Source organism: Arvicola amphibius, chromosome 10, assembly GCF_903992535.2.
Source record: "Arvicola amphibius chromosome 10, mArvAmp1.2, whole genome shotgun sequence".
NCBI lineage: Eukaryota > Metazoa > Chordata > Mammalia > Rodentia > Cricetidae > Arvicola > Arvicola amphibius.
The window spans coordinates 124806232-124833845 of NC_052056.1; the positions used below are offsets into that span (position 1 = coordinate 124806232).

A 27614-nucleotide genomic window follows, 5' to 3' on the forward strand; every position below is an offset into this window, starting at 1 on the left:
ATTGAACAACACTCAATTGAATCACCACTGGGTCAAGGAAGAAATAAAAAAAGAAACTAAAGACTTCCTAAATCTCAATGAAAATGACCACACAATATACCCAAATAATGGAACACAATGAAAATAGTGCTAAGAGGAAAGTTCATAGCACTAATGGCCTACATAAAGAAGCTGGAAAAATCCCACACTAGCAAATTAACAGAACTGAAACCTCAGAATAAAAAGAAGCAAATTCACCCAGGAGGAGTAGACAGTGGGAAATAATCAAATTGAGGGCTAAAATTAATAAAATAGAAACAAAGAAAACAATACAAAGAATCAGAGACAAAGAGTTGGTTCTTCAAGAAAATCAGCAAGACTGACAAACCTTTATACAAACTAACCAAAAGGCAGAAAGAAAATCCAAATTTACAAAATCAGAAATGAAAAGGGGGACATAACAACAGACAATAAGGAAATTCAGAGAATCATCAGGTCCTACTTTAAAAATTTGTACTCCACAAAATAGGAAAATTTAAAAAAAATGGATAATTTTCTGGATAAGTACCAAATACCAAAATTAAATCAAGACAAGATACACAAATTAAGCAGATCTATAACCCATAAGGAAATAGAAACAGTCATCAAAGCCTGTCTTCCAAAAAGAGCCCAGGGTCAGATTTCTACCAGAATTTCAAAGAAGAGATAATACTGACACCCTCAAATTGTTCCACACAACAGAAGCAGAATGAACACTGCCAAACTCTTTTTATGAGGCTACAGTTACCCTGATACCTAAACCACACAAAGATGCAACTAAGAAAATCTCCCTCATAAACATTACTATAATTTTTGCTTCCAATGCTAAGGAGACCCAGGTATGACTAACTGTATGTGGACTCTGGTCCCTGTCATTTTTAATAGATTTGGAAACTATTTGGTCTGTACTCAGATATACTTTATTTATCCTTCTGAGACCTCTGATAGTATTAATGGTGAGGACAGTTATAATGTCAATTTAATAGCAAAAGGTATCCAGATTCTTCCACAAAGCTATAGCCAACTTGTTAGCTAGGACTCAAAGGTGTGAGTCTATACCTCCTGTTTACAGACATCTGTTATCTGCCCTTTTTCTGTTCCTAGATTAAACTTATCTCAATAGGCTTCCACTTGGCTGGCAGATACATCTAAGTATCAGTTGCTGACTACAACCTGCTCTGAATGTCGGTGAGCCCTGGACTTCCTGAATGCTGGTGTGGACCAGGCCAACTGATATGACCACTCCCTGTCCCTTCAACGGAGTCTGATGAGTGCCCCATTGCCTAAATATCCCCCCATCTTTGGCTAGCCTTTCAACCTGCTTAGGCCTGGATAACAACGTCCCAGTGTCAGCTTGAAGTAGTTGCAGAAAGAAACATGTCGTCCCATGCCCCATGTCCAAAATAGGTTAAAAGGCTGAGACAGGGGGAACTCTCTGGCATGGGGGACAAGATAACTACCTATAGTGTCCATTAATATACCAGAAAAAGATGTCCAGAGTTGTCAATTAACCAGCCATGATAAGCTAAATATGAACAGATTACCCAAAGGAAGTTCTTTACTTCCAAACATTATCACCTGCCAGTGTATGACTCAGCCATCAAAAAATTTAATAGAGGCCTGAGTCTCAGCAGTTTACCCTGAAGCAATACTTGGTTGCAGGAAGAACCACAAGCTGAGATTACCCAACCACCACCCAAGAACAGACCATCAAAGGAAATACCTAAGGACCCCCTGTCAGCACACACTCACCAGGACACCCCTAGACAAATGTCAGCCAATCAAGCGTCCTGAACCTCAGAAACCCTTCACCCCCACCTTTACTACTATAAAAACCCAATTCTAACTGAGCTTGGGGCTCTCTGTTTATTCCAGTGTGTTGGACATGCGGAGAGACAGAGTTTGCAAACTAGGATAAAGTAAAGGCTCTTTGTTTTTACATACGGGGGAGAAAAATATTACTGCAAAAATACTTAATAAAGTACTGGCAAACCAAATCCAAGAACACATCAGAAACATCATCCACCATGATCAAATAGGCTTCATCCCAGAAGTAAAGGGATAGTTCAACATATGAAAATCCATCAGTGTAATCACCATATAAATAAACTGAAAGAAAAAAAAACCACATGATCATCTCATTACAACACCCCTTCATGATAAAGGTCTTGGAGAGATCAGGGATACAAGGAACATTCCTAAACATAATAAAGGCAATGTACAGCAAGCCAACAGCCAACATCAAACAAAATTAAGAGAAACTCAAAGTGATTCCAATAAAATCAAGAACAAGACAAGGCTGTCCACTCTCTCTATATCTATTCAATATAATACTTGAAGTCCTAGCTAGAATAATAAGACAACAAAAGGAGATCAAAGGGATACAAACTAGAAAAATAGAAGTCAAATTTTGTTATTTGCAGATGATATAATAGTATACGTAAGTGACCCTAAAAATTCTACCAGGGAACTCCTATAGCTGATAATAAACACCTTCAGTAATGTGGCAAGATACAAGATTAACTCAAAAAAAGTCAGTAACTCTCCTATATACAGATGATAAACAGTATGAGAAAAAAAAATCAGAGAAACATCACCTTTTACAAAAGCCACACAACATAAAATATCTTGGGGTAACTCTAACCTAACAAGTGAAAGACCTGTATGACAAGAACTTTAAGTCTTTGAAGAACAAAATTAAAGAGGATATCAAAAAATAGAAAGATTTCCTATGCTCATGGGTTGGTAGGATTAATACAGGAAAAATGACAATGTTACCAAAACCAATCAATGCAAAAGCCATCAAAATCCCAGCACAATTTTTCACAGACCTCGAAAGAACAATACTAAATTTCATATGAAAAACTAAAAAACCCAGGATAGTCCAAACAACCCTTTACAATAAAGTACCATCTGGAAGCATCACCATCCCTGACTGTAGCTCTACATACAGTTTGGTATTGACATAAAAACAGACAGGTGAACCAATGAAATTGAATGGAAGACCCTAATATTAACCTACATACCTATGAAAAACTGGTTTTTGACAAAGAAGCTAAAACTATAAAACGGAAAGGATAAGGCATCTTCAACAAATGGTGCTGGTATAACTGGATGTCAACAAGTAGAAGAATGCAAATAGAGCCAGGCAGTGGTGGCAAAGGCCTTTAATCCCAGCACTCCAGAGGCAGAGGCAGGCGGGAGGATCTCGTGAGTTCAAGGCTAGCCTGGGGTACAAGAGCTAGTTCCAGGACTGGCTTCAAAGCTACAGAGAAACCATGTCTCGAAAAACAAAACAAAACAAAAAGAATGCAAATAGACCCATATCTATGGCCATGCACAACACTCAAGTCCAAATGGATCAAAGACCTCAATATAAAGCCGGCCACACTGAACCTCATAGAAGAGAATGTGGAAAGTACCCTTGAACGCATGGGCACAAGAGATCACTTCCTAAATATAACAGCAGTAGCACAGACACTGAGAGAAACAATTAATAAATGGGACTCCTGAAACTGAGAAGCTTCTGTAAAGTAAAGGACACGGTCAACAAGACAAAATGGCTGCCCAGAGAATGGGAAAAGATCTTCACCAACCCCACATCTGACAGAGGACTGATCTCCAAAATGTACAGAGGACTCAAAAAAACTAGACCTCAAACTATCAAATAATCCAATTAAAAAATGGGGTACAGACCTACATAGAATTCTCAACAGAAGAATCTCAAATGGCTGAAAAACACTTAAGAAAATTCTAAACATTATCAGCCATCAGGGAAATGCAAATCAAAACAACCCTGAGATACCATCTTACACCTGTCAGAAAGACAAAGATCAAAAACACTGATGACAGCTTATGCTGGAGAAGATGTGGAGTAAGGGGAAAACTTCATTGCTGGTGGGAGTGTAAACTTGTACAGCCGCTGTAGAGATCAGTATGGCTATTTCTCAGAAAATTAGGAATCAATCTACATCAAGACCCGGCAATACCACTTTTGGGCATATACCCAAAGGAGGCACACTCACACCACAAGGATATTTACTCAACTATGTTCATAGCAGCATTATTTGTAATAGCTAGAACCTGGAAACAATGTGGATGCCCTTTAACCAAAGAATGGGTAAAGAAAATGTGATCCATTTACACACTAGAGCACTACTCAGTCGTAAACAACAATGGCATCTTGAAATTTGCAGACAAATGGATGGAACTAGAAAAAACCACCCTGAGTGTGATAATCCAGACCCAAAAAGCCAAATATATTATGTACTCACTCATAAGTGGATTTCAGACAAAGGATAAACAGCCTACTGTCTACAATCCCAGAGAAGCTAGAACCTTCTTCCAGAAACAGATGGAAACAGATGTGGAAATCCACAACTAACTACTGGGCTGAACTCCTAAAGAATGATCGAAGAGAGGAAGAAGTGATAATATGAGCAAAGGAGTCAAGACCATGATGGAAAAACCCACAGGATCATTTGATCTGAGCAAGCGGGAGCTCACTGACACCAGACTGACAACTGAGGAACCTGTATATGACCGAACTATGACCCTGAATGCAGGTGACTATGGTGTGGCTTGGGCAGTCTGTGGAGCCGCTGGCAGCGAGACCAGGATCTAACCTAATGCATGAACTGACTGTGTGTAACCTGTTCTCTATGGAGAGATACCTTACTCAGCCTAGACACATGGGCCCAGGGGGAGGGGGTGAAGAGGGGGACTTGGTCCTCCCTCAACGAGGAGATGAGACAGACATAGTTGACTTCCCAGGGGAGGCCTTACCCTCTCTGAGGAGCATTTCGGGAGGTGAGGTGGGGGAAGGTGCGGGGAGCAGGAAGAGAGGAAGGTTGGGGAACTGGGATTGGCAAGCAAAAATTAATTAATGCAATTTAATTAATTAATTAATTAAAACAATGAACTAAACAACAGAAATATTAATATGTATTCCATTATGAACACAGTAGGGTCTAGCAACAGTGACATTTTGGCAACTGTAAATTGGCATAGAAATGTTGGTGATATCCACAGATGATAGCCACGGATTTTGCCAATATGCACAAAAACATGAATTTACCAACTTTTCAGAAACATATAAAAATGATATAACGTTCTCCAAAATTTACCCCTTTGATTAATTCTGGATTCCCTAAGGTGTCCCAAGAACACCAGCTAAAAAATCATTGACCCTAAACCTTAACCAAATAAAATAAGTTCTAGATTAAAAATAAAATGATCACATGGTAGGAGAGAACTGACCCCTGCATGTTGTCCTCCGGCCTCCACATACTCACTGTTGCATGAGTGCACACACACACATGTACACACATGTGAATTATATGTTCCATGAATCACAGGTCATGAAAAGCTTCTCTCAAAAGTCATTAATAGCTAGGCATGGTGAGGCAGGCTTGGAATCCTGTCTAGGGAGGTTGAGGCAAGAGTATCAAGTTCAAGACTGTCCTTGACTGTATAGTAATTTTGAAGCCAGGGTAAGCTACATGAAAAAAGTAAACGGGCCAGGAATGGTGGTGCCCACCTTTAGTCCAACCATTTAGGAGACAGAAGAGAATCTCTGTGAGGTCTAGGCCAGTCAGAGCAACAAAGTGAGACCCTATCTCAAAAATTACTTAATCAATTCGAGGAAAATAAAGAGCTGGAAGACAGTTCAGTCTATAAAATGTTTGCTATACAAACACAAGGACCAGAGTTTAGATCCCCAGGACCTACATAAGAAGCTTGTCTCTAATCCCATTGTTCATGAGGAAAAGACAGAGCATCCTCGGGGTTTGCTAGTCAGACACATAAGTTTTAGTCAGTGAGCTCCAGGTTCAGAGAGCTCCAAAACATAAAGTGGGAAGTCATTGAAGAAAATGTTGACCTTGGGACTACTTATGCAACTATCCTCATACACATGCATATGAACACACACACACACACACACACACACACGAGTTATCAATGAACATGGCCCTAGTTGCACAAGCTAATCTGAGCACTAAAATTTATAAGGAAAAGAAGTTAATTTAAATTGACCATTGTCAAATAAATCAGTAATACATCTACCACAAAGTTCAACAAACAGCTATGTTATAAATAACAATATTGTAAAATCAGGTACGAAAAACTAATCAATAAAAATACATAAGAAAAAAATGAGGTTCAGTTTATTATATAAAGGAAAACAAAGTTTACCTTCCAAGAGTTTTTGACATGATGTATTCATCTCTTAATTCCTTAGGATAAACTGACTGATCATCTACAGTCAGATCAAAAAATACAAAAACTATGGGGGAAAAGGACAGAAACGGCCTTGTTAATTCATGGTTAATTAAACAGAATATAAAGAACTATATTTATCATGTAATACAAAATAAATTTTTTTGTTTATTTTTGGTTTTTTTTTTTTTGTTTTTGGTTTTTTAAGACAGGGTTTCTCTGCAGCTTTAGAGCCTGTCCTGGAGCTAGCTCTTGTAGACCAGGCTGGTCTTGAACTCACAGAGATCCGCCTGCCTCTGCCTCCCAAGTGCTGGGATTAAAGATGTGGGCCACCACTACCTGATCAAAATGAATTGTTTTTAATCCATGAGTCAGCAAGAGAGCTCAGTAGGTAATATAACTTGCTATGCATGCCTAATGACTTGAGTTTGAACCCCAGAACCCACAGTGGAAGAAAACCAACTCCCAACAGTTGTTCTCTGACCCTATATACATAACATCTAAGTCTGCCATGTGCACACAAAAATCTCTTTCTCTTCTCTCTCTCTCTTACATGCACACATACACACACACATACAAATAAATGTAAATAGATAAGTTGGAGATGACATAGAGTTAAGACATCGTATATTACCCCCTGGCTTCCACACCTGCACAAGCACACACACTCACAGAAAAAACTCAGCACTCAGGAAGTAGAGGCAGGCAGATCTCTGAGTTCAAGACCAGCCTCGTCTAAGCTCAAAATTCCAGGACAGCCATAAAGTGAGACCTTGTCTCAAAAACAAATTAAAAACACAACTCAGGCAAGGGAGTTAACTCCTGAATGCTACTGAATGCTAACTTAATCTGACTGATTTAAAGCATAATCTATGAAGACACAAAAATCTCCCTTTACAGAGAAATTAAAGAAAACCCATTAACAGTATGACAATAACATTACCTTTATTTCTACACAAAGAAAGTGCAATTTCAGAGTTGTTACTCAAAGGACGGCGTTTCCCTTTCCCTATGAGCTCAGTGTTTACAAATGTTCCATTCCCGCTGTGATCTTCTATATACACAATGTAAGAATTTTTAGGGCCCATTTCCTGAAATAGAAAACATTTAATTACTATGGGTTTTTGTTGTTGCTGGTCTTTTCTTTTCTTTCTTTTTTTTTTTTTTTTTGTTTTTGTTTTTTTGTTCTTCAAGATACTGTTTCTCTGTGTGTAACAGCTTTGGCTGTCCTGGAACTCACTCTGCAGACCAGGCTGGCCTTGAACTCATAGAAATCCACCTGCCTCTGCGTCCCCAGTGCTGGGATCAAAGGTGTGCACCACCAGCACCACCACCCTGCTTAATTTCCATGTTTGAACAGCAGGGATTAATACTGCAAGACGCCCAAGAGCAATGACTAGATCACCAGATCTCCTAGGAGAAGTAACCTTCACCTACCCTGAAAATGCGGAAGTGCTTCTTGCTGTATGTCCGATACTTCTCAGTCTTTCTCAGCAGTGGTCCATCAAAGCAATACTCACAGCTTTTATCCCTCCCAAACCAGTAGTTGTCACTAACACAGTCTGTTAATACAAAAGCACATAGCAGAGGACTGGAAATTCACACACTAAACATTCAATAGTGCTAACTGTAGGGAGGAACCAGTTCTGTGAAGAGCTGTACATATGACCCCAGCATTTGGGAGGCTCACAAGAGGACAAGCTCAAGACCACTCTTACCCACACAGAAAGACAGACAAAAAAGAAGTGTGTAAGAAGGCAATCAAAAGTATAGGTTTGATCACCAAAACCTTTAAAATTAAAGATTGGGGAACACTAAGATGTAGATCAGTGCACAGTGCGTGCTTAGCATATTCAAGGCCCTGGGTTCAATCCCCAGCAACAACTAAAAAATAAAAAAAAATTAAAAACGGGGGGGCAATCATACAATTGCTTCGTTTTATTGCAGGTTTTGGGGTGTGGATAGTCGGTGTTTACGGCAGGGTCTCATACATTCCTGGTTGGCTTCTAATTCTCTATGTAGCCAAGGATGACCTTAAATTTCTAATCCATATGCCCTCAACTTCCCTGGTGCTAGATTTGCAAACAGGGCCAACCACTCCCCTTTATGTGGCGCTAGGGGTGAAACCCAAGGCTTTGTGCATACTAGGCAAGTGCTCCACCAACTGAGCCACATCTCTAACCCTATCTGTTTGTTTATTTGAGAGTCTCACATAGTTCAGCTGCACTTGAACTTGCTTTGTAGCTGAGGCTAGCCATGAACTCCTGATCCTTCTGCGTTCAGCTTCCCACATGCCAAGATTGCAGGCATGTGCCACCACAACAGGCTGTAACATTTCAACAGGGTTAAATAGCTGGTGGCTTTTACATAACCATGAAATGAAAATAGTCATTAAAACATCTAAAATAATTTTATGATTTTGAAAAATAATTGTATCCAATTTCCTGCACATTACCTTCCTGAGGCTTCCTATTACATTCAGTATAAAATCTACAGTCTTCATGGCCCGCCAGACACTCAGGTCCAGGTACTTGCCTCCACCAGCCTAGTAACAGATACCACTCCCCTTGCTAACCACCCCCAGCCCCACTGTCTCAACTTCACTGTCCAAGCAAGCCGGACACACAATATTCCTGTTGTGTAGCAGCTTCCTCAAAGGGTAAAACATCCATCTTGGAAAGAAGCACTTTAAGTCACAGGATGCAAAAAGGGAAGTGAAACAACAAGCTATTTTAGCAAAGAATATATATAAAGGAGGGCACTACCACTGCTTGGCTTCCTAGGACCTGTTCTGTCTTGGCTCACAGAAGGGGCCACTCACTCTGCAGTAAGTCTCTTCCCTTCAGTTATTTAGTTATTTCTCCATAGATTCATGCAGAGGTCTGTCTCTGTATATATATAAAGGCAAAACCAACGGGTTCTTCCTTTCTTTTAATGATTTTTTTTTAAAGTTTTACTTTATAGGCGTTGGTGCTTTGCCTGTAAAGTATGTCTCTGTGAGGATGTTAGATCCCTGGAATTGGACTTAACAGGCAGTTTTGAGCTGCCACCTGGGTACTGGCAATTAAACCTAGGTCCTCTGGCAAGAGCAGCTTAACCTGTGAATCATCTCTCCTGCTCCTAACATTAGGTTGTTTTAAAGAAGAAACAACTCCATACCGCGAGGAAGTTCCTTAAGACAGAAAGTAAACAAATCAAAATAACTTCTGACCAGATTCCCTAAATCCCCCTCTCCCTAAGAGACAAAACAAGCTTCAAAGAAGACTCTCAGACCATGCAGGTGCCCAGAAGAAACAAACACCAGACAAGATGTGTGGAAGAGGCAGAGGCCAACTGAGCCATTGGGATAGGACACCCTGGAACCTGCTGAGCTGCCTACAGGCTGTGTGCGGTGTGCTCCAGGTTCCCAGCTTTGTGAGCTGTTACCCATGCTGGGATGAACCTTTGGTGATGCGGCTGCGGCTGCCTTTGAGACATTTCTGCTTCTGTAAGTAACCTCTCATCCGTATTTCTAAAAGTACTCCAATAAAGCTTATTAGTTCATCCCCTTGGACTTCAGTGCGATCCATACTTTATCCTGTCATCTTCAGTTCCCTATCTGGGGTAAGGAAACAACTGTTCACTTTCCCCAAGAACAGGATCACAACACTCCCTGCTCCCTCTCTCCTCTTGCGTTCACCTTCTCCAAGAACAGCATCATCACACAAAGCTCCCTCTCTCCTCTTGCATGTGTACTTACATCAAAGTCCAAAACTGAGCCTGGACTACATCTCCCCTAGGATTTCCACACAAGCAGACCTCCATTTCACTACCTTATCTACTATCACAACAATACCCTGCACTGATACTCTGCAAAGATGGGCCCTTAATTTTAATTCCTTGTCTACTGTCTCCTGATACCTTATTCCAAAGTGCAGCTCCATGCGGTAGTGGTAGCAGCGCACCACCAATATCCCTTATAAATGCAGGTTCAGAATTGCTCAAAATATATTAGCGAGGTGTAGTAGTTATAGTTATGTCTATAGTCCACACTTGTGATCCCAACATGCAGGAGCCCAAGGAAGAACTGCTATGAGTCTAAGGCTACAATAGGCTATTTAGTGAGGTCCAAGCTAGGATAGACTATAAACTAAGGCTCTGTCTCCAAAAAGCCAAAGTCAGGCATAGTGGTAATTCTATCACTTGCGAGGTAGAGGCAGGAGATTGAGATTCATGGCCAGCCTAACACACATAGCAAGTTCCAGGTCAGCCTAGGTTTCATAAAACAAAAAAGAGAATAAGATTTGTATATTGAAATGTATAAAACATTGTACAAAGAAGCTAGACTAAATTCAGACTAAACTCTGGGAAGATGCCACACAGTCATAGAGTAAAGATAACATGGCTATTAACGTTCATTCTTGCTGGGTATACTGAAACAACTATAATCCTTGCATTCAGGAGGCTGAGATAGGAAGATGGTAAGCCGGCCTGGCTACAGATGGAATACTGTAATAGTCAACATTGATTGTCAACCTTAAGGAACCTGAAAACTAAGAGACAGACCTCTGCATGAATCTATGGAGAAATAACTGAAGGGAAGAGACTTACTGCAGAGTGAGTGGCCCCTTCTGTGAGCCAAGACAGAACAGGTCCAAGGAAGCCAAGCAGTGGTAGTGCACACCTTTAATCCCAGCACTGAGGAGGCAGAGGAGGAAGATCTCTATGAGTTCCAGGCTGATAGCCACAGCTACACAGAGAAGAAACCCTGTCTCAAAAAAAACAAGAAAAAAAAGAAAGAAAAAGAAGGGGAAACAGTGTTGCTTGCTTTCTTGCTAAGTGCATCTATCCCATTATTTCTGCTCCCAACCTTTGTTACTTCTTTGACCTCCAGTTCTCTAGGAATCCTCCAAGCTGTCAATACCAAACTAGAACTGCTGGGACATCCAGGCTTGCAGACTGAGCAGCTACTAAGCTCTCTGTCTCTGTATCATGAAGAGAACTATTTTTGTTGTTGTTGTTGTTGTTTTGGTTTTTGTTTTTTTTTTTTCAAGACAGGGTTTCAAAGGTAGCTTTGGAGCCTGTCCTGGAGCTAGCTCTTGTAGACCAGGCTGGCCTCGAATTCAGAGATCCACCTGCCTCTGCCTCCCAAATGCTAAGATTAAAGGCGTGCGCCATCACCGCTCAGCATGAAGAGAATTATTAATGGACTATCCAGGCCATATTGTATAAGCCAAATTAATAAATCTCTTTGTAATTTTTTTTTCTGGTCAGGATGGGGGTGTGGTTTTCGTTTTCTAAGACAGTATTTTTCTGTGTAGCCCTGGCTATTTTGGTACTCAATCTAGAAAACCAAACTGGCCTCAAACTCAGAGCTCTGCCTGCCAATGCTTCCCGGCACCACCAATGCCTGGCTAATCTAGATCTTTTGAGGTGGTAAGATGTACTTTTACCACAAACCACATCTTCTGCTAACAGCTGAAGGACATGGAAGAAGGAAGCTTGCTCCCTTTCCTGCTCTCTTTCAGTCTTTCTGGCAAGTCCATTCCCTCACTGGCATTAAAGCCTACTTCACCAGGATCCTGTGGACACTGAGACCAGCTGAGACATCCAGCCTTACAGACTCCTAGACCTCCCATGGGCAGCCATTGTTGGACTAGCTGGACCACAGCCTGTAAGCCATTCTAATAAGAATGGCAAGTAATTAAATACTGCGAGCCTACCTGGGCTGCAGAATTTGTCTCAAAAACAAAATGTGTAGCTGAGGGATGGTGGCACACGCCTTTATCCCAGCACTTGGGAGGCAGAGGCAGTGGATCTCTGTAAGTTCAAGGCCAGCCTGGTTTACAGGAGCTAGTTCCAGGACAGGCTCCAAAGCTACACAGAGAAATCCTATCTCGAAAAGAAAACACACACACACACAAAACAAACCAAATGAGTACAGCCTAGTGAAGTATGCCTATAATGTCAACACTTGGAAAGTAGAGGCAGGGGACTGGAGAATTGGTTCAGTGGTTAAGAGCACTGGCTGCTCTTCCAGAGGTCCTGAGTTCAATACCCAGCAACCATATAGTGGCTCACAACCATCTGTAATGAGATCTGGTGCCCTCTTCTGGCCTGCATGTCTACCTGCAGGCAGAACACTACATAATAAATTAGTTAATTTTTTTAAAAAAAGGAAAGTAGAGGCAGGAAGATCAAGGGTTCAAAGCCAGGCTCAGCGCCATAGTGAGTTCAGGTCAACCCAGGCTACATGAGAACTTTTCTCTGAAAAAAAAAAAAAAAAGAAAAAGGAGGCCAGTCTATGAAACTTAGCAAGATTCTATTTGAAAATAAAAATAAGGTAGCTAGGGATAGGGACAACAGATGCAGCTCAGTGTAGGCTCTCTAGCACTCATAGGGTCTTGTGTTGGTAACCACAGCTACCCTGAGTTCATGAAGGACACACAATTTCCTCAGCCGCCATAGGAGGCTAACTGTGCCAAGACTGTAGGAATGGAAAACTGGGTTCATCTACTAGATTCCAAGGACTGGGAAGTGGGAATAAATATGCATGGAGTTTGGTTTCGGGTAATTTACCACTGAGTTGAGAAGAAACATGAGAAACAGATAATTAAAATGCAACACAGTATCAGGGATGGAAAGCATTTGTTAGAGTCCAAAGGAGGAGAAACTGAACAGCTTTCATAGGGAAGAAATGTTTGGAGTGGGTTACTAAAATCTCAAGGAGAATTTGCTAAGTGAAGAGGAATCGAAGGGACTGGATGGAAACAGAGCACTGTCTTTTAGGCATTAACGAGGCTTCAGAATAGGGAACATGTGCGCAGTCTGGGAGGCAAGCATGATGTAAAACTGTCCAAAGGGTGTCCTATAATACAAGCCTTAGCACGAGCCCACGACAGGCAATGACAGTCCGCACACGCCATCACAGCTTTTTTTTTTTTTTTAATTTTTACTTTTTAAACTTTTTCTCACCTCTAACCAGTCACAGGGCCCTGAGATTTCGGCTGCAACAGCCTAACCATCACCTCTGTTTCTCTGAACAATACACTCCACCATATACCAAAATGCCTTACCTAGATTGGAGAATCCATCCTGAAGAGACCATAACCGAGCCCATGGGACAGGACCAGGATCCTCAGGTTCTTGGTCCTCGGGAATAGAACAGAGTTCCTGAGTGGACACTGTCTCTAAAGAGCTCAGCGTCCCAGAGCTGGAATGTGAGGACTGGCTGGAAGATGGCACTGTGCTGGTGGAGGAACTGGATGTGCCTGGAGACTGTGAGGAGAGATCGTGCAAGGGAGAGAAAGTGCCACCTTGGGACTGGGAACAGGCACCACCACCACCATGGGCCTTTGAGGAAGTGCTGCTGGGAAACTGTTGATTCTTCATATCCGACCTCAAAAAGAAGAGTCCAACAGTTCGGTTAGATCCGAGGAACAGGCTTAAAATTCAAGACTGGAGAATGGAAGCTGGAGAGATGACTCAGCAGGAAAACACATACTATTCTTGTTCCCAGCACAGCTCAAGATTGCCTGAACTCCAACTCCAGTGGTCTGAAGCCTGCTCTTGGCCTCTGCAATCACCTGCACTCACAAGTGCATACTCCCACACACATAACATAATTAAAATAAAATAAATCTTTACCCAAAGATAAGTGAATGTGGATATAACTCAATGGTAGATCACTTGTCTAACGGATGCAAAGTCCTGGATTCCACGCCCAGTTACACCAAACATACAAAATGAAGAATGGGTCTATGAAGGGGTTGGAGAGACATCCCAGAACCCACATCCAGGAACGCACAAATACGTGTAATTCCGGCTTTTGGAATACAATGCCCTCTGCTGGCCGCCGTGCGCACTGCACGGACTTAACAAACATGACTTTAAAAAATAATTTTTTTTAAAGGAACAGGCATATTATGACCACCTATCTAAGAAAGGCAGGGCCGTTGATGAGCGAAAAAATAAAACCAAATCACAGCAAAATTCCAGGATTATGAATAGTTTATCGGCCACTCACACAGCTTTATGTGTAAGTGGCCTTTCCTTTATGTACAGAAGCTGAGAATGGCTGGTTGCCTCCTTACCACCCTACCCCCACAAACTTGCTTACCCTCTCCAGTTTCTGCAGAGCCTAGCAGCTAAGACTGGGTTCTCAGTAACTATTTGGAAAGAATGAATCAAGGGCCTGGCATGATCACTAACATTTATAATACTCACTACGAAACTACTTCGCTCTGCTACAGAAGAGCACAACTCTGTGCCTTCCCATGTGTCCAGACCTGTTTCAGCTTGTAAGTAACATGGAAAGAATTTCTCCTCGAAGAGCAGCTAAAAAAGGAAGAACTGCCTGCGCACAGCGCCTCCTCGCACACAAAACAAGGCAGATAAAGCGGAAGCTGCGGAGAGTTCCCTTGCATAAGACCCTGAGAACCCGATTGGAATCTTCAAACACTCAAGAAAAATTTCCCGCTAAGACTCACCGCAAAAGAACACCTGGAGCCACAAACACCCCAGAGCCGCAACCAGTGGTGTGGCGCTAAACCTACCATACAAACTCCTCCCTCAGCCAATCAAAACATCTTCCTCCTCGGCAGGCCCAATAAGAAGACACAAATCGGTTGCAACGCGTAGCCGCAAGGCTTAGTGGGAATTGTAGTTTAGAATGCAGAACGGAACTCGGTAGCCTAGTTTCTCGAGACTGATCCCGCCTCCTCGGCGCCCTAACCAATCAGCAACGAGTCACTCTTTCTTCCTTTCCCTCGGGGTGCGAAGACCCAGGCCAGACAGGCTGCTGTCCCAATGTGGAGCTCCGGCGCCCGGGCTTTGCTTTGCGTGTGGGAGGTGCGACTGGCTGGGTTCCTGGGTAGGAGCTTGCTGAGCACCAATGCTGCCTCGGGGAAGAGCAAGGCGCGGCAGTGCTGGAACTGCGGCCGCGCAGGGTGTGTGGAGAGTGGGGATGGGTTCTTCTGCGAACACTGCCGCGCGTTGCAGCCTCCTGACCCGACTCGGGACTACTTCAGCCTCATGAATTGGTACGAGCGGCGCGGAGTGCTGGGAGGGCGAGCCGGCCTTGGGAAGTTTGGTTGGCCGAGTTAGTAAAATTAGGCAAGCGTTACCCTAGTGACCAAGATTTGGGTCAGCGCCGGCGGATTTGTAATTTCTTTTCCAGCCAGCTGGGAGATTGAGGCAAGAGGACACAGTTCCAAGCCAGTTTAGGCAATTTACCGAGACTGATTCAAAATAAGTTAAGAAAAAATGGATAAGTATATAGTGTAATGGATTTGCTGCGGGTCCCCAGGACCCCTGGCAGCACTCGGGAAGTAGGGGCCTGTGGGTCAGGAATTCAGGACTGGCCTCTGCTGCCAAGGTACTGTTTTTAAACAACAACAACAACAGCAAAGGGGAACAGGCACAAGTTTACATTATAGGGACGTTTGAAGGGCAGATGTTATGGTTTAAGTAAAAAGCTGCAGGTTTCCCGAGGAGTGCAATGGCAGAAATGCTGCAGAGGCTGTCCCTAGATCACGAGGGGGCTTTTCTCTTAAAGGGACGGGACAGACCATTACAACAAGACTCCTGGAAAAAAGGAAGTCCAGATAGAGGCTGAACTCTAGGGAGCAGAAAGGGGAGTTTGGAGTTTTTTATTAAAAAAAAAAAAAGCCTTGGCTGCCCAGTGGTGGTGCACGCGTTTAATCCCACTCTGGGGCAGATCTTTCTGAGTTCAAGGCCAGTCTGGTCTACAGAGGGAGTTCCAGTACAGGCTCCGATGTTACAGAGAAAAGCTGTCTCGGAGAAAAAAAAAAAAAAAAAAAAAAAAAAAAACTTTAGCCTTTAGTTCTGCCTGGCCTGGAGCTCACAAACATCCACCTGCCCCTACTCCCCCACTGCTGGGATTACATGCATGCTGGACTGAGGTAGGAAGATTCCCAGTTGGAATCCAATCACAAAATTAGGGAACATCTCAAATAAGTAAGTATTTTAAAGGAGAAAATAAAACTAAAAGAAGCCAGGTGTGTTGGTGCATGACTGAGCGCAGCACTCGGGGATACAGGAGGATTGCAAATCTGAGGCAACCTGAGCTATACAGCAAATTTGAGAGTCTGGGCTACATGAGACTAAGTCTCAAAAATCAAAAGCAATTAATAAAACAAACTGCTGGTCAGTGGTGGGTGGTGGAACACACCTTTAATCCCAGCAGTCAGGAGGGAGAGGTGGGCAGATCTCTGAGTTCAAGGCAGTCTGGTCTACAGAGCAAGTTCCCGTGCAGCCACAGCTATATGAAGAAATTCTGTATCAAAAATCAATGAAGTATGGTGGCATATGTCTGGAATCCCAGTATTCAGGGATGAAGAAGAAAGGTCGCAACTTGAAACCCTGTCTCAAAAAACCAAAATTTTCAAAATTTTAATTCAGGCTCAAGATTGAGAGAGAGGGGCCAAGAAATGTTTGTGCCCCCCCCCCCCCCGTCTTCTGTAGATTGGTACAGAAGTGTGAGCAGAGCTGAACTAATAAAGATTAAAGTAAAATGTAGAGCAAGGTGTGATTGTGCACACCTGTGGTCCTGCCCTCTAGCCAAAGGCAAGAGGATCCTACAGTCTGGGCTATACAGAGTCACAGTCTGACTCCCCAAAAATGAAAGAAGTGAGTGCTTTGGCTCAATGTATAACACTTCCTTTGTAATACCAAGACCCTGGGTTCGAATCCCAGTACTATCATTAAAAAAAAAAACCACCTGCTTCTAGGTATTAATGGTTCAGTGTGATAGTCTACCTATAATTCTAACTGCTCAGAAAGCTAAAGAAGGATCAAGAAAATTTCAGCACTGAACAATTTAGCAACACCCAACTCAACCTTTCTGTTTTTAAGTTAAACTGGTAAACTGGGTTTATTGTCATAAATCTTAATATTCCTTGCATTTGCGGGGAGAAGGTAGGAAGATCCAGAGTTGTAGGTCTCATTCTTGGTTATTATAGCAGGTTTGACACTAACCTCTTCTCTCTCACACACACTTTTTTAATGCCAAAGCTCTAGGCCTGGTGACAGATCTGCAATCCCAGTGATCAGGGAGACTAAAGTAGGCTTATTGCAAGTCAAAGCCTGCCTGGACCATAGAGTGACTTCAAAATCTACTTGGTTACCTTAGTTAAGAGACTTTGTCTCACCAGATGGTGGTGGTTCAGGGCTTTAATCCCAGCACTTGGGAGGAGGCAGAGGCATGTGGATTGCAGTGAGTTCAAACCCAACCTGGTCTACAAAGCAAGTTTCAGGACATCCAGGAATGTTACACAGAGAAACCCTATGGGAGGCGGGGGGAGGAGAGACTCTGTCTCAAAATAAAAAGTAAAAAGAGGTCTAGTGGGGAAAAGAAGGGAAGAGAGTAACTTGGTGCTAAAGTCCTTGCCCAGCATGCAGGAGACATTCAGTCTTCAGCACACAAAAAAAAAAAAAAAAAAAGAAAAGAAAAAGAAAAAAGGAATCAAGGAACATACAGGTTGGGCAAGTACTCCAAACTCTGGGACACATTTTCATCAGACACCGAGTGCTTACAATGGGCCACACTAAATTTAGCCCTTAATTCGCCAAGCTTTTAATCTTCCCTTTAGTTGAGGGTCTCTGCACTGATGTCCCTTTCTGATCTTTGATCATTCAGTAGTAGTACCATTCACATCTCTCAAATGTCATACATACATTACCTATTCTGATCCTTTCCTATTTTCCTTCATTATGGCTGCGTCTTAAAAATAACCTTTGTTTTATGTTATTACATCTTCCCCACAAGCAGAACCAGACCATAGTAAATAACTCTAGATACTGTTGTATGCATAATATCTGGTTTCCTTCCAGTCACCGATCCTTCAAGGTTGACATCGTGAAACTTAAGCACAGGTACCATCAACTACAATGTCTCATCCATCCAGATTTCTTCAGCCAAAAGTCTCAGGTATTCACTGACCTCCCTAATAGTCCCCATATATGTGTGCAACTGGGTGGGTAGCTGTGTTGATCTGGGAAACTGTTGGACTACTAGCGCCACCCTGTGGCAGCCAACCCCCAGAGATGTCATTTCTTCGCAGCTTTTATCTGACTTCTCTGATAACTGGAAACCCATCCTTGAAAATACAGACTATACTGGGGACTAGAGAGATGGATTAGCAGTTTAGAGCACTGACTGTTCTTCCAAAGGGCCCGCGTTCAATTCCCAGCACCCACATGGCAGTTCACAACTGTCTGTAACTCCAGTTCTGGGGATCTGGCATTCTTACACATACATGCAGGCAAAACCCCAATGTACATAAAATAGTAATAATAATAATAAAGTCAGAAAGGGGAGTCTGCAGAGATGGTTTAGTGGTTACGGGCATTGGGTGCTGTTCCACAGGACCCAAGTTCGATTCCCAGCACCCACATGATGCTCACAACCATTTGTGGCTCCAGTTCCAGGAGATCTATCCAATATCCTCCTCTGACGTTTAAGGACACATGTACACATAAATAAGTAAATGAATTTAAAAAAAAAAAAGAAAGCACAGACTAGTCATCTAACACCAGTTCTAATTCTAGCCATACTCCTTAAATCACTGTCTTATTATAAGAGTTTGGGAATCAAAGCGAACAGGCTCCTGTGGTGATACAGTTCTTTTGTCTCTATGAACAGACTGAAAAACACCTCTCGGAGAAGCATTCGGCCCTACTGAATGATGCCTATAAGACTCTCCAGGCTCCCCTGAGCAGGGGGCTATACCTTGTAAGGTGATTTCCCAACCCATCTGTATGTGACTCCCTCTGTATGAGACCTGGCCTAGTCCAGGAAGCTAATGATGTTTAGCCTCAAAAAATACTACAGAAGAAAAAAGAAAGAAAAAGATTCTGTACAAGTAGTTTTCATAATATTCTTTGCAAATCCATTTTGCTTGTTTTTGTTTCTTTTGTAATTCTCTTGCTTCAGGTCACCCACATCCAGCACCTATTTTTCTTCAGTACTGGGCATTGAACCTAGTGCCTCGTGCTAAGTAAATAAGTTCTTTGCCACTGAGCCACGACCCCTGTCTGATAATCACTGGGTTTTTCTTTGGTTTGAGGGGTTATTTTTGGTGGGGGGGGGGGTTGTTTGGTTTTGGGTTTTGAGTTTTATTTGGGGGATGGGTGCTAGGTTTAGCATCCACTGAACCATATCCCCAGCTGTCTTTTTGCTTTTTCTTTTTTTTTTTTTTTTTTTTTTTTTTTTGTTTTTTGTTTTGTTTTGTTTTTGGTTTGGTTTGGTTTTGGTTTTGGTTTTTCGAGACAGGGTTTCTCTGTAGCTTTGGCACCTCTTCCTGGAACTAGCTCTTATAGACCAGACTGGCCTCAAACTCACAGATATTTGCCTGCCTCTGCCTCCCAAGTGCTGGAATTAAAGGTGTGCGTCTCCACTACCCGGCCACCTTTTTACTTTTTAAAACAGGGTCTCACTTAGCTGCCGAGGCTGGACTTGACCTGTGATCTCCTGCCTCATCCTCCTGAGTTCCTGGAGACGCAGATGAACCACCAGACCTGGATCCTTTTGTGTATTTTAACTTTCCCTGGTTTTATTGTTTTAACTATTTTCTATAAATTTGATGATAGTAAGAGTACTTGGGGAGTTTTTTGCAAGAACATCTAGGCAATTTTAGTATTGAGTAGAATGTTTATAAACATTTTAAGACCTGGGTAGAGGTACGAATATCCAGGGCCCAGCTGCCGATGGCACAGGATAAGTGAGGTCCTTACAAGCACTCTTGGCTCAGTCTCTCAGGAAAGCTCAGGTTCTCCAGGCTGGACATGTGACTCAGTGGTAGAGGGCTTACTTAGCATGCATTATGCTCTAAGCTCCCTCTCCAACCAATATTCACGTTTTCCCCTATGACCATCAGAGTATTCTGAAGGGGTGAGCAGAACTTACATGGCCCTGACCTGTTTCATTTTCCTTATTCTCCTCTCCAATAGCTAAAGCTCCAAGGAGTAGAAATCCCTGAAGAGACAGACTATGGAACAGACAGTCAGTTCCTTGTGGAAATAATGGAAATCAATGAAAAACTCGCACACGCTCAAAGTGAGGCTGTCATTGAGGAGATAAAATCCACTGTCAAAGGTAATAGACAAGATTCTCACACATGCTTTTTGCTCTTGGGAGCACATGACAGAAGAAATGAGTCGAAAACATTTGTTGGCCCTCATCATCATTCAAGGAGTTCTTTGTTTCCTGGTCATCTCTAGTGGGGAAATGAGCCTCCGAGGCTGGCAGAAATGCCTTCAATCACACGGAGATCTGCAGCAGGGCAAGCCCTGAGACCCTGACATATGGTCTCACCTGCTTTACTTTTCATTCCATTCCATTGTGTATCAGTCAAGGTTCACCAGTAGAGTATAGGTCTGTTTATTTTACAGAATTGGCCCAGATGTGTGTGGAGGCTGATACAGAACCTGCAAGCGAGATCTGGAGCGGGAAGGTGTTTTTGTACATGTGTGCTTGCAACACAACCCTAAGGACTCGAGTTCAGTCCAGATGACTCCCATAAGTCGTCTCTGGCTTCACACAGGTGCTGTGGCACTCGGTCTTTCTTGCTCGCTCTCTCTCGCGCTAAGTAAATGTCATTTTTTTTAAATTTTAAAGGTGGATGTCGCCTGAAGAATAACATCCAAATGACTTCCAACCTTGACACACTTGTACAGGCACAGACACTCAAACATGCGCGTATGCGCCTGCAAACACACGTTACATACATACATATGTGCGTGCGCGCGTGCGCACATACACACTCACACACACACACAGTCCATAGGGCAGGACAGTAGGCTAAAAACTCAGGTTGGATTTTTTAGTTGTTTCTTATATAGCTTTGGAGCCTGTACTGAAACTCACTCTGTAGACCAGGCTGGCCTCGAAATCACAGAGATCCGCCTGCCTCTGCCTCCCGAGTGCTGGGATTAAAGGCGTGCGCCACCACCGCCTGGCATCAGGTTGGATTTTTATGTCATAGTCTTGAATATGTTTCTTGTGGGTGCTCAGGATATAAGCCAAGGACTTAACACCTGCTAAGTGCTCAACAACTAAGCATACCCTCTATGTTACAGGGTTTGTTAAGTTTTTCATTTGTTTATCTTCTGGATAGGCTTATATATCCTAGGTTGGCCTTCAATTCACTATAAAACTTATAATGACTCAGCTATTCTGTGTCACAGTATTCAAGTAGAATTCCTTTTGAATCCCCGTTTTTGCACATAATAACCTTACTTAGTTGAATGAGACTCTCTCATAATGTTGAGAGTTGTCATAGTTAGGATTTCTGTTGCTATGATAAAACACCATGACCAAAAGCAACTTGGAGAGGAAGGGGTTTATGGTTTATTGAAGTAAATACTTACAGCACTTGTCTAAAGCCTTTTAAGTGGATTGTTGCTGCTCTTAGGTTTAAAACCAAACATTTCAACCTAGCTACCAGGGTTCTGCATGTTCTACTCTCTGCTTTTCATTTTACGTCTCACTGTAGCCACTCTGGATGTTTCCACTTCCTCTTCAGTCACAGCACCCTTCTACCCCAGGCCTTTATGAGCGAGCGCTATTGATGATGTGACCTGAAACTCTCATGTTTTCATCTCCCCGACCTGAGAGCACTCATCGCTCTCAAGAAGCTTCCTCTGGCCACAGTGATCATTTTACAGCTGTGAATGTTACTGTGTAACTTGTGTCTCCTCTTCTTGGCTTCCCTCTAAGAAAAGCACCCGAAGCATGACAGGGACTCAGCTAACACTGTGCTGAGTGTCAAAGCAGCAGTCCGCCACCCTCCTCCAGAGGTCGGGCATCACATAAAGCTCCGGAGTGAGGATCAGGCCCAGCGCTGCTGTTGACTTTCTGTGTGATCTTAAGCAGTGGCTTTGGGTGTCTGAGCCTCAGTTCTTCATCTATAACTGGAGAGTGTTAGGTCAGTACCCCAAGGGTTAATTAAGTTAGTAAGGCACAGGCAAAGCCTGTGAAACACTTCTAGCAGCTTTGTCTGGGTGACTTACTGTCCTTTTTTAGATCAGTTCCTAAATTTTTCCCCTGGGATTCAGTCCCCCAGCTCTTGCACTCACTGGCCATGTGCCCAAGGGAGAATTCCATACCTGTCATTGCCTACCTTGGAGATACAATGTATTTGAAATGTTTTTAAAGATTCTAAATAAATATAGTTACATCTGGAAGACATCCTTGTAAAAATCCCTCATTTTCTAATGAGCAACAATAGGAAATGAGGTTGCTGTGCCTGCTCTTTGCATTTGGTAGTCTTCTCTTCTAAGATAATGGAGATAGTGTCATTTTCCTGGATGGCTATATAATTTGCAGGTGATTGCCTAAAATACGTGGTAATGAATGGCAATAAATGTCATGATGGTAGTGTGTTAAAGTATGGAAGACTGAGGTAGAGATAGTCAAAGCCTATCCCTGATTCCTGTGTTGCGTATTTTTCCATCACGGTGAGACAATCCCTGAAATGAAAAGAACAGCTTTCTTCTGACTCAGCTTCAGAGGTTTGGTTCATGGTGGATTGGCCCAGTTGCTCCTGGGACTGTGGCAAGAATGCAGAGTGGAGGAGGCAGTGAACATGGCAGCTAGCCAAAGTGAGAAATAACAGAGCCTGGGTCCTAGGATCCCTTTCCAGGACATGTCTGTAATGTCCTAACCTCCTTCCACTAGGCCCTGCCTCCTGAAGTGTTCACTTCCTTCTACTAGCAAAACTAATCACGAGCCAAGCCTTTAACACCCAGATCATTTGAGGGACATCCAAACTATGATAATCTCACCCGTCATTCTTTTTTTTTCTTATGTGATTCCATAGCCACTTTATAAGCCTTGGCATTTGCCTCCAGACCTTCCTTGGGTGAAAAATAGAATGTTTATAGGGCTTGTCAGTACTGCATTTAACAAGAGCTGCGGGCTGGAGAGATGGCTCAGAGGTTAAGAGCACTGGCTGCTCTTCCGGAGGTCCTGAGTTCGATTCCCAGCAACCACATGGTGGCTCACAACCATCTGTACTGAGATCTGGCGCCCTTCTCTGGCGTGAGGGCATACATGGAGGCAGAATGTTGTATACATAATAAATAAATAAATCTTAAAAAAAAAAAAAAAAAACAAGAGCTGCAAGGCAGGTATGATAGCAAATACTTATAATCTCATCAGTCAAGAGGAAGAAGCAGAAGAATAGTGAGTTCAAGGCTAGCCTGGCCAACACAATGAAGCCCTGTGTCAAAAGAATGCCAGGACAGGCTGGAGAGATGGCTCAGAACTTAAGAGCAGAGCTAACTGCTCTTCCAGAGGTCCTGAGTTCAATTCCCAGCAACCACATAATGGCTCACAGCCTTCTGTAATGAGATCTGGTGCCCTCTTCTGGCCCACAGGCATACATGGAGGCAGAATGTTGTATATATAATAAATCATTTTTTTAAAAAATGCAAATACAGAATGTAGCTCAGTAGTAGAGACTTTGCATAGCATATATAAGGCCTTAGTACAATCCTCAGCACCACAAGAACATAAAGACCGTAAAGCCTTGAACCCCAGTCCTGTGTATAGAGCAGCATGGTCGCAAAGTGTTGTCTCCATGTTGTAAGTCTACTTTTTTCCTTTCTTTTTTTAGGGGGTGGGGCTTTTCAAGACAGGGTTTCTCTGTGTGGCTCTGACTGTCTGGGAACTTGCTTTGTAGACCAGACTGGCCTCAAACTCACAGAGATCCACCTGCCACCGCCTTCTGAGTGTTGGGATTACAGGCGTTCCCCACCACCACCTGGCTTTACTGTAAGTTTATTTAAATAGAAAAATTAGGGCTGGAGAGATGGCTCAGAGGTTAAGAGCACTGGCTGCTCTTCGGAGGTCCTGAGTTCAATTCCCAGCAACCACATGGTGGCTCACAACCATCTGTACTGAGATCTGGCGCCCTCCTCTGGCGTGCGAGCATACATTGAGGCAGAATGTTGTATACATAAATAAATAAATCTTTTTAAAAAATCTCTCTACCCTATAACTCAATACTTAAAAAAAAAGAAAAATTAAAATAATTATTTTCTCTTTCAGCTAAACAGAAAGAATTTACTGACAATGTAAACAGAGCTTTTGAACAAGGTATTTCATTGCTTTTTAAATTTTCCTACTACATTTATGTAGTGTGTGTGTGTGCGTGTGTGTGTGTGTGTCAGTGTCATGCATGAAAGATCAGGACACCTTTCAAGAGCCACTTCTCTTCTACCATGTGGTCTCTGGGAATTAGACTCAAGCTGTCGGGTTCATCAACAAGAGCCTTTACCCACTGGCCTGTCTCACTGGGCCTTTTAAACTTGACTTATTATTTTTTTTTTCTTCACTTAATTTTTTTTTTCTTATTGGGCTGGAGAAATGACTCAGAGGTTAAGAGCATAAACTGTTCTTCCAAAGGTCCTGAGTTCAATTCCCAGCAACTTCAAGGTGGCTCACAACCATCTGTAATGAGATCTGATGCCCTCTTCTGGCCTGCAGGCAAACATGCAGATAGAGCATTGTATACATAATAAATAAATAAATCTTTTTTTAAAATAATATTATTTATGTGTGCAAGTGTTTTGCCTGTATATGTGTTATGTGTGCCACGTGTGTGCCTGGTGCTTTGGATTCCCGGGTACTGGGAATTGAACCTAGGTCCTCTGCAAGAGTAACAAAGTGCTCTTAACCACTGATCCATCTCTCCAGCCCTTTCACTTTATTAAATGTAAAACAATGTTTATAAAATATAAACATTGAGGCTTTCTCTCAGGGTTAGAGAATCACCTTCCTTCTATACATGTTAAGTAACTTCACGTTTCCAATAAATTCATATCTTTTACAAAATAGAAAACTTGGGTAGCAATGAGGAAGAGAGTGATTTGGAAGCAACAAAAGATTACAGAGAAAGGGGAAATCCAAAACTTTGGGCCAGCATGCACATAGGGGTTTAGGATTTTTTTGCCTTTGTTTTATTTTTATCTTATGTGTATTGGTGTTTTGCCTGCATGTATGTCTGTGTGAGGGTGTCATTATCTTGGAGTTAAGACAGTTGTTAGCTGCTACATTGGTGCTGGGAATTAAACCCAGATCAGTGAGTGCTCTTAATTGCTGAGCCATCTCACCAGCCCCGTTGTTTGTTTGTTTGCTTGTTTGTTTGTTTTTTGAGACAATATCTCGATAACCCTGGCTGACTTGGAACTCTCTATGTAGATCAAGCTGGCCTCAACTCATACTGCCTGCCTCTTCTTCCTGAGTGCTGGGATTAAAGGCATATACGCCCACATTTTGGCTTGATGGGGCTATAACAATGGTCTGGTATGAGAGATCATCTACAGTTTGCTTCCATGTAACTTAATATCCTCTAAGCCAGTGGTTCTCACCCTTCCTAGTGCCACAGCCCTTTAATACAGTTCCTCATGTGGTGGTCACTCTGTCCGTAATTTTTTTTTCTTTTCTTTTCTTTTTCTTTTTCTTTTTTTTTTTTTTTTAATTCTTTTGTTGTTGTTGTTTTGGTTTCTGGTTTTTCTGTCTTTTTTTATTTTATTTATTTATTATATATAGTGTTTTGCGTGCATGGATGCTTGCAGACCAGAAGAGGGCACCAGATCTCATTACAGAAGATTATGAGCTACCATGTGGTTGCTGGGAACTGAATTCAGGTCCTCTGGAATAGCAGCCTGTGCAATTAAGGGCTGAGCCATCTCTCCAGCCCCGGTTGCTGTTTTTTCTAGACAGGGTTTCCCTGTGTAACTTTGGCTGTGCTGGAACTTGCTCTGTAGACCAGACTGGCCTGAAACTCTCAGAGATCTACCTGCCTCTTCCTCTCTAGTGTTGGGATTATAAGTATGCACCACTGCCACCTGACCATGAAATTATTTTTATTGCTACTTCATATCTGTAAGTTTGCTACTGTTAATGAATCATAATGTAAATAACTGATACTTCTGTTAGTCTTAGATGACCCTTGTGAAAGGGTCATTAGGCTCTCAAAGGGATCACGACCCAAAGGCTGAGAAACACTATTGTAAGCAAACTTACTGGTAGATCCTTTGTTTTCTGGTTTTTGTTTTATTTTGTTTTGAATTCTTTAGACTCTTTGGGGGATCCCAAATAATCACACACAGTAAGTTTTTCTTACTTATGAATGAATGCCTGGCCTTAGCTTAGCTTGTTTCCAGCCAGCTTTTCTAAATTATCTCACTTATTTTTGCCTCTGGGTTATTATCTTTCTATAAACCCTTCTGTACTTCTTACTCTGTCGCTTACTATGTAGCTAGATAGCTGGCCCCTGGAGTCCTCTTCTTCTCCTCTTTCTTTTTCCTTGATCTCCTCTTCCCAGATTCCCCCTATTTATTCTTTCTGCCTGCCAGTCCCACCTATTTTTTCTCCTGTCTTGCTATTGGCCGTTCCATCAGGTGTTTTAGGCAGGCAAAGTAACACAGCTTCTCAGAGTTAAACAAATGCAACACGAAGGAATGCAACTCATCTTTGCATCATTAAACAAACATTCCACAGTGTAAATGAATGTAAGACATCTTAAAATAATTTTCTACAACAATCTTTCATATTTTCTATACACTAGTTTATCTTTTTTTTAATTAATTATGTTCTCCAAGGCTTTCTGCTGGCTTCAGTGGACAGCAAATACCTTCATTCTGAAGGGATCACCATCTCCGCAGCCCTGTTATTTTTTTAATGATTAATTTATTATTGTTTTTAACATTTACTATTCCCAGGGTTGACTACAAAAGATCTTCATTTAGGGCACATTATACTGTGTTGCATTTGTGTAAGTTGGGATTTCTCAACCTTACTGACATTTATGAGTGAAATAATATTTTTGCTGGGGGAGGTTAAGATCTTTCACAGAGTCTCTGGCTTTTACCGAGTAGGTCTCACTTCTATTTCCCTGGTTATGGCAGACAAAAATATCCCTAGACTTTGGCAAATGTTGCTGTAGGGTGCACTCACCCTCAGGTGAAGCCATCAACCTTTGGACCCTTTTGTCTGGCTGCCTGAAATGCCAGAGTTGTTTTTATTGTTGCCTGATATCATTGTCTCTTCTGTTATTTCAGGTGATTTTGAAAAAGCCAAGGAAATTCTAACAAAGATGAAATACTTTTCAAAAATCGAAGAAAAGATCCCTTCTAGTTGAGCAAGAATCCCTTGTAGCTGCTAATTTAAAGTTATAAAAAATAAACTTTCTGCGCACGCCTTTAATCCCAGCACTTGGGAGACAGAGGCAGGCGGATCTCTGTGAGTTCGAGGCCAGCCTGGTCTACAAGAGCTAGTTCCAGGACAGGCTCTAAAAAAGCTGCAGAGAAACCCTGTCTCGAAAAACCAAAAAAAAAAAATAAAATAAAATAAAATAAAAAATAAATAA

General features: G+C 42.3%; 2 protein-coding genes across 9 annotated transcripts in view; one reads left to right on the forward strand and one right to left on the reverse strand.

Annotated features, from left to right (window-relative positions):
* Chek2 (checkpoint kinase 2) overlaps positions 1-14761 on the reverse strand; it is a 53371-nt gene extending 38610 nt beyond the window's left edge. The window contains exons 1-5 of one of the 6 annotated variants that reach the window (XM_038345629.1): positions 14706-14761; positions 13293-13615; positions 7675-7799; positions 7181-7328; positions 6214-6304 (exon numbers count right to left, since the gene is read on the reverse strand). In XM_038345629.1, coding sequence (XP_038201557.1) covers positions 6214-6304; positions 7181-7328; positions 7675-7799; positions 13293-13608 — 680 coding nt within the window. In that variant the 5' untranslated portion in view covers positions 13609-13615; positions 14706-14761. Of the gene's footprint in view, positions 1-6213; positions 6305-7180; positions 7329-7674; positions 7800-13292; positions 14686-14705 lie in introns of those variants that run through there. The other 5 variants (XM_038345630.1, XM_038345628.1, XM_038345631.1 and 2 more) reach the window with 5 other exon arrangements.
* A 229-nt stretch (positions 14762-14990) lies between these two features.
* Hscb (HscB mitochondrial iron-sulfur cluster cochaperone) lies at positions 14991-27512 on the forward strand. 3 transcript variants are annotated; one of them, XM_038346851.1, is made up of 6 exons: positions 14991-15257; positions 18070-18166; positions 18881-18970; positions 20188-20332; positions 24290-24337; positions 27307-27512. In XM_038346851.1, the coding sequence occupies exons 1-6, from the start codon at positions 15025-15027 to the stop codon at positions 27384-27386; spliced, it is 693 nt and encodes a 230-aa protein (XP_038202779.1). In that variant the 5' UTR covers positions 14991-15024; the 3' UTR covers positions 27387-27512. The 3 variants fall into 3 exon arrangements, with proteins under 3 accessions (XP_038202779.1, XP_038202780.1, XP_038202781.1); XM_038346852.1 differs by lacking the exons at positions 24290-24337; positions 27307-27512 and adding an exon at positions 20629-20964; XM_038346853.1 differs by lacking the exons at positions 24290-24337; positions 27307-27512 and having other exon boundaries at positions 18881-18975; positions 20188-20324.
* Positions 27513-27614: the final 102 nt, after the last annotated feature.

Excerpts from the sequence above, each read along its gene's own strand:
- Hscb (XM_038346851.1), top strand. The coding sequence starts at position 15,025 with ATGTGGAGCTCCGGCGCCCGGGCTTTGCTTTGCGTGTGGGAGGTGCGA. Across the intron at positions 15,258-18,069 it reads TACTTCAGCCTCATGAATTG|TCACCGATCCTTCAAGGTTG; the intron begins GTACGAGCGGCG and ends GTTTCCTTCCAG. Across the intron at positions 18,167-18,880 it reads TCTTCAGCCAAAAGTCTCAG|ACTGAAAAACACCTCTCGGA; the intron begins GTATTCACTGAC and ends CTCTATGAACAG.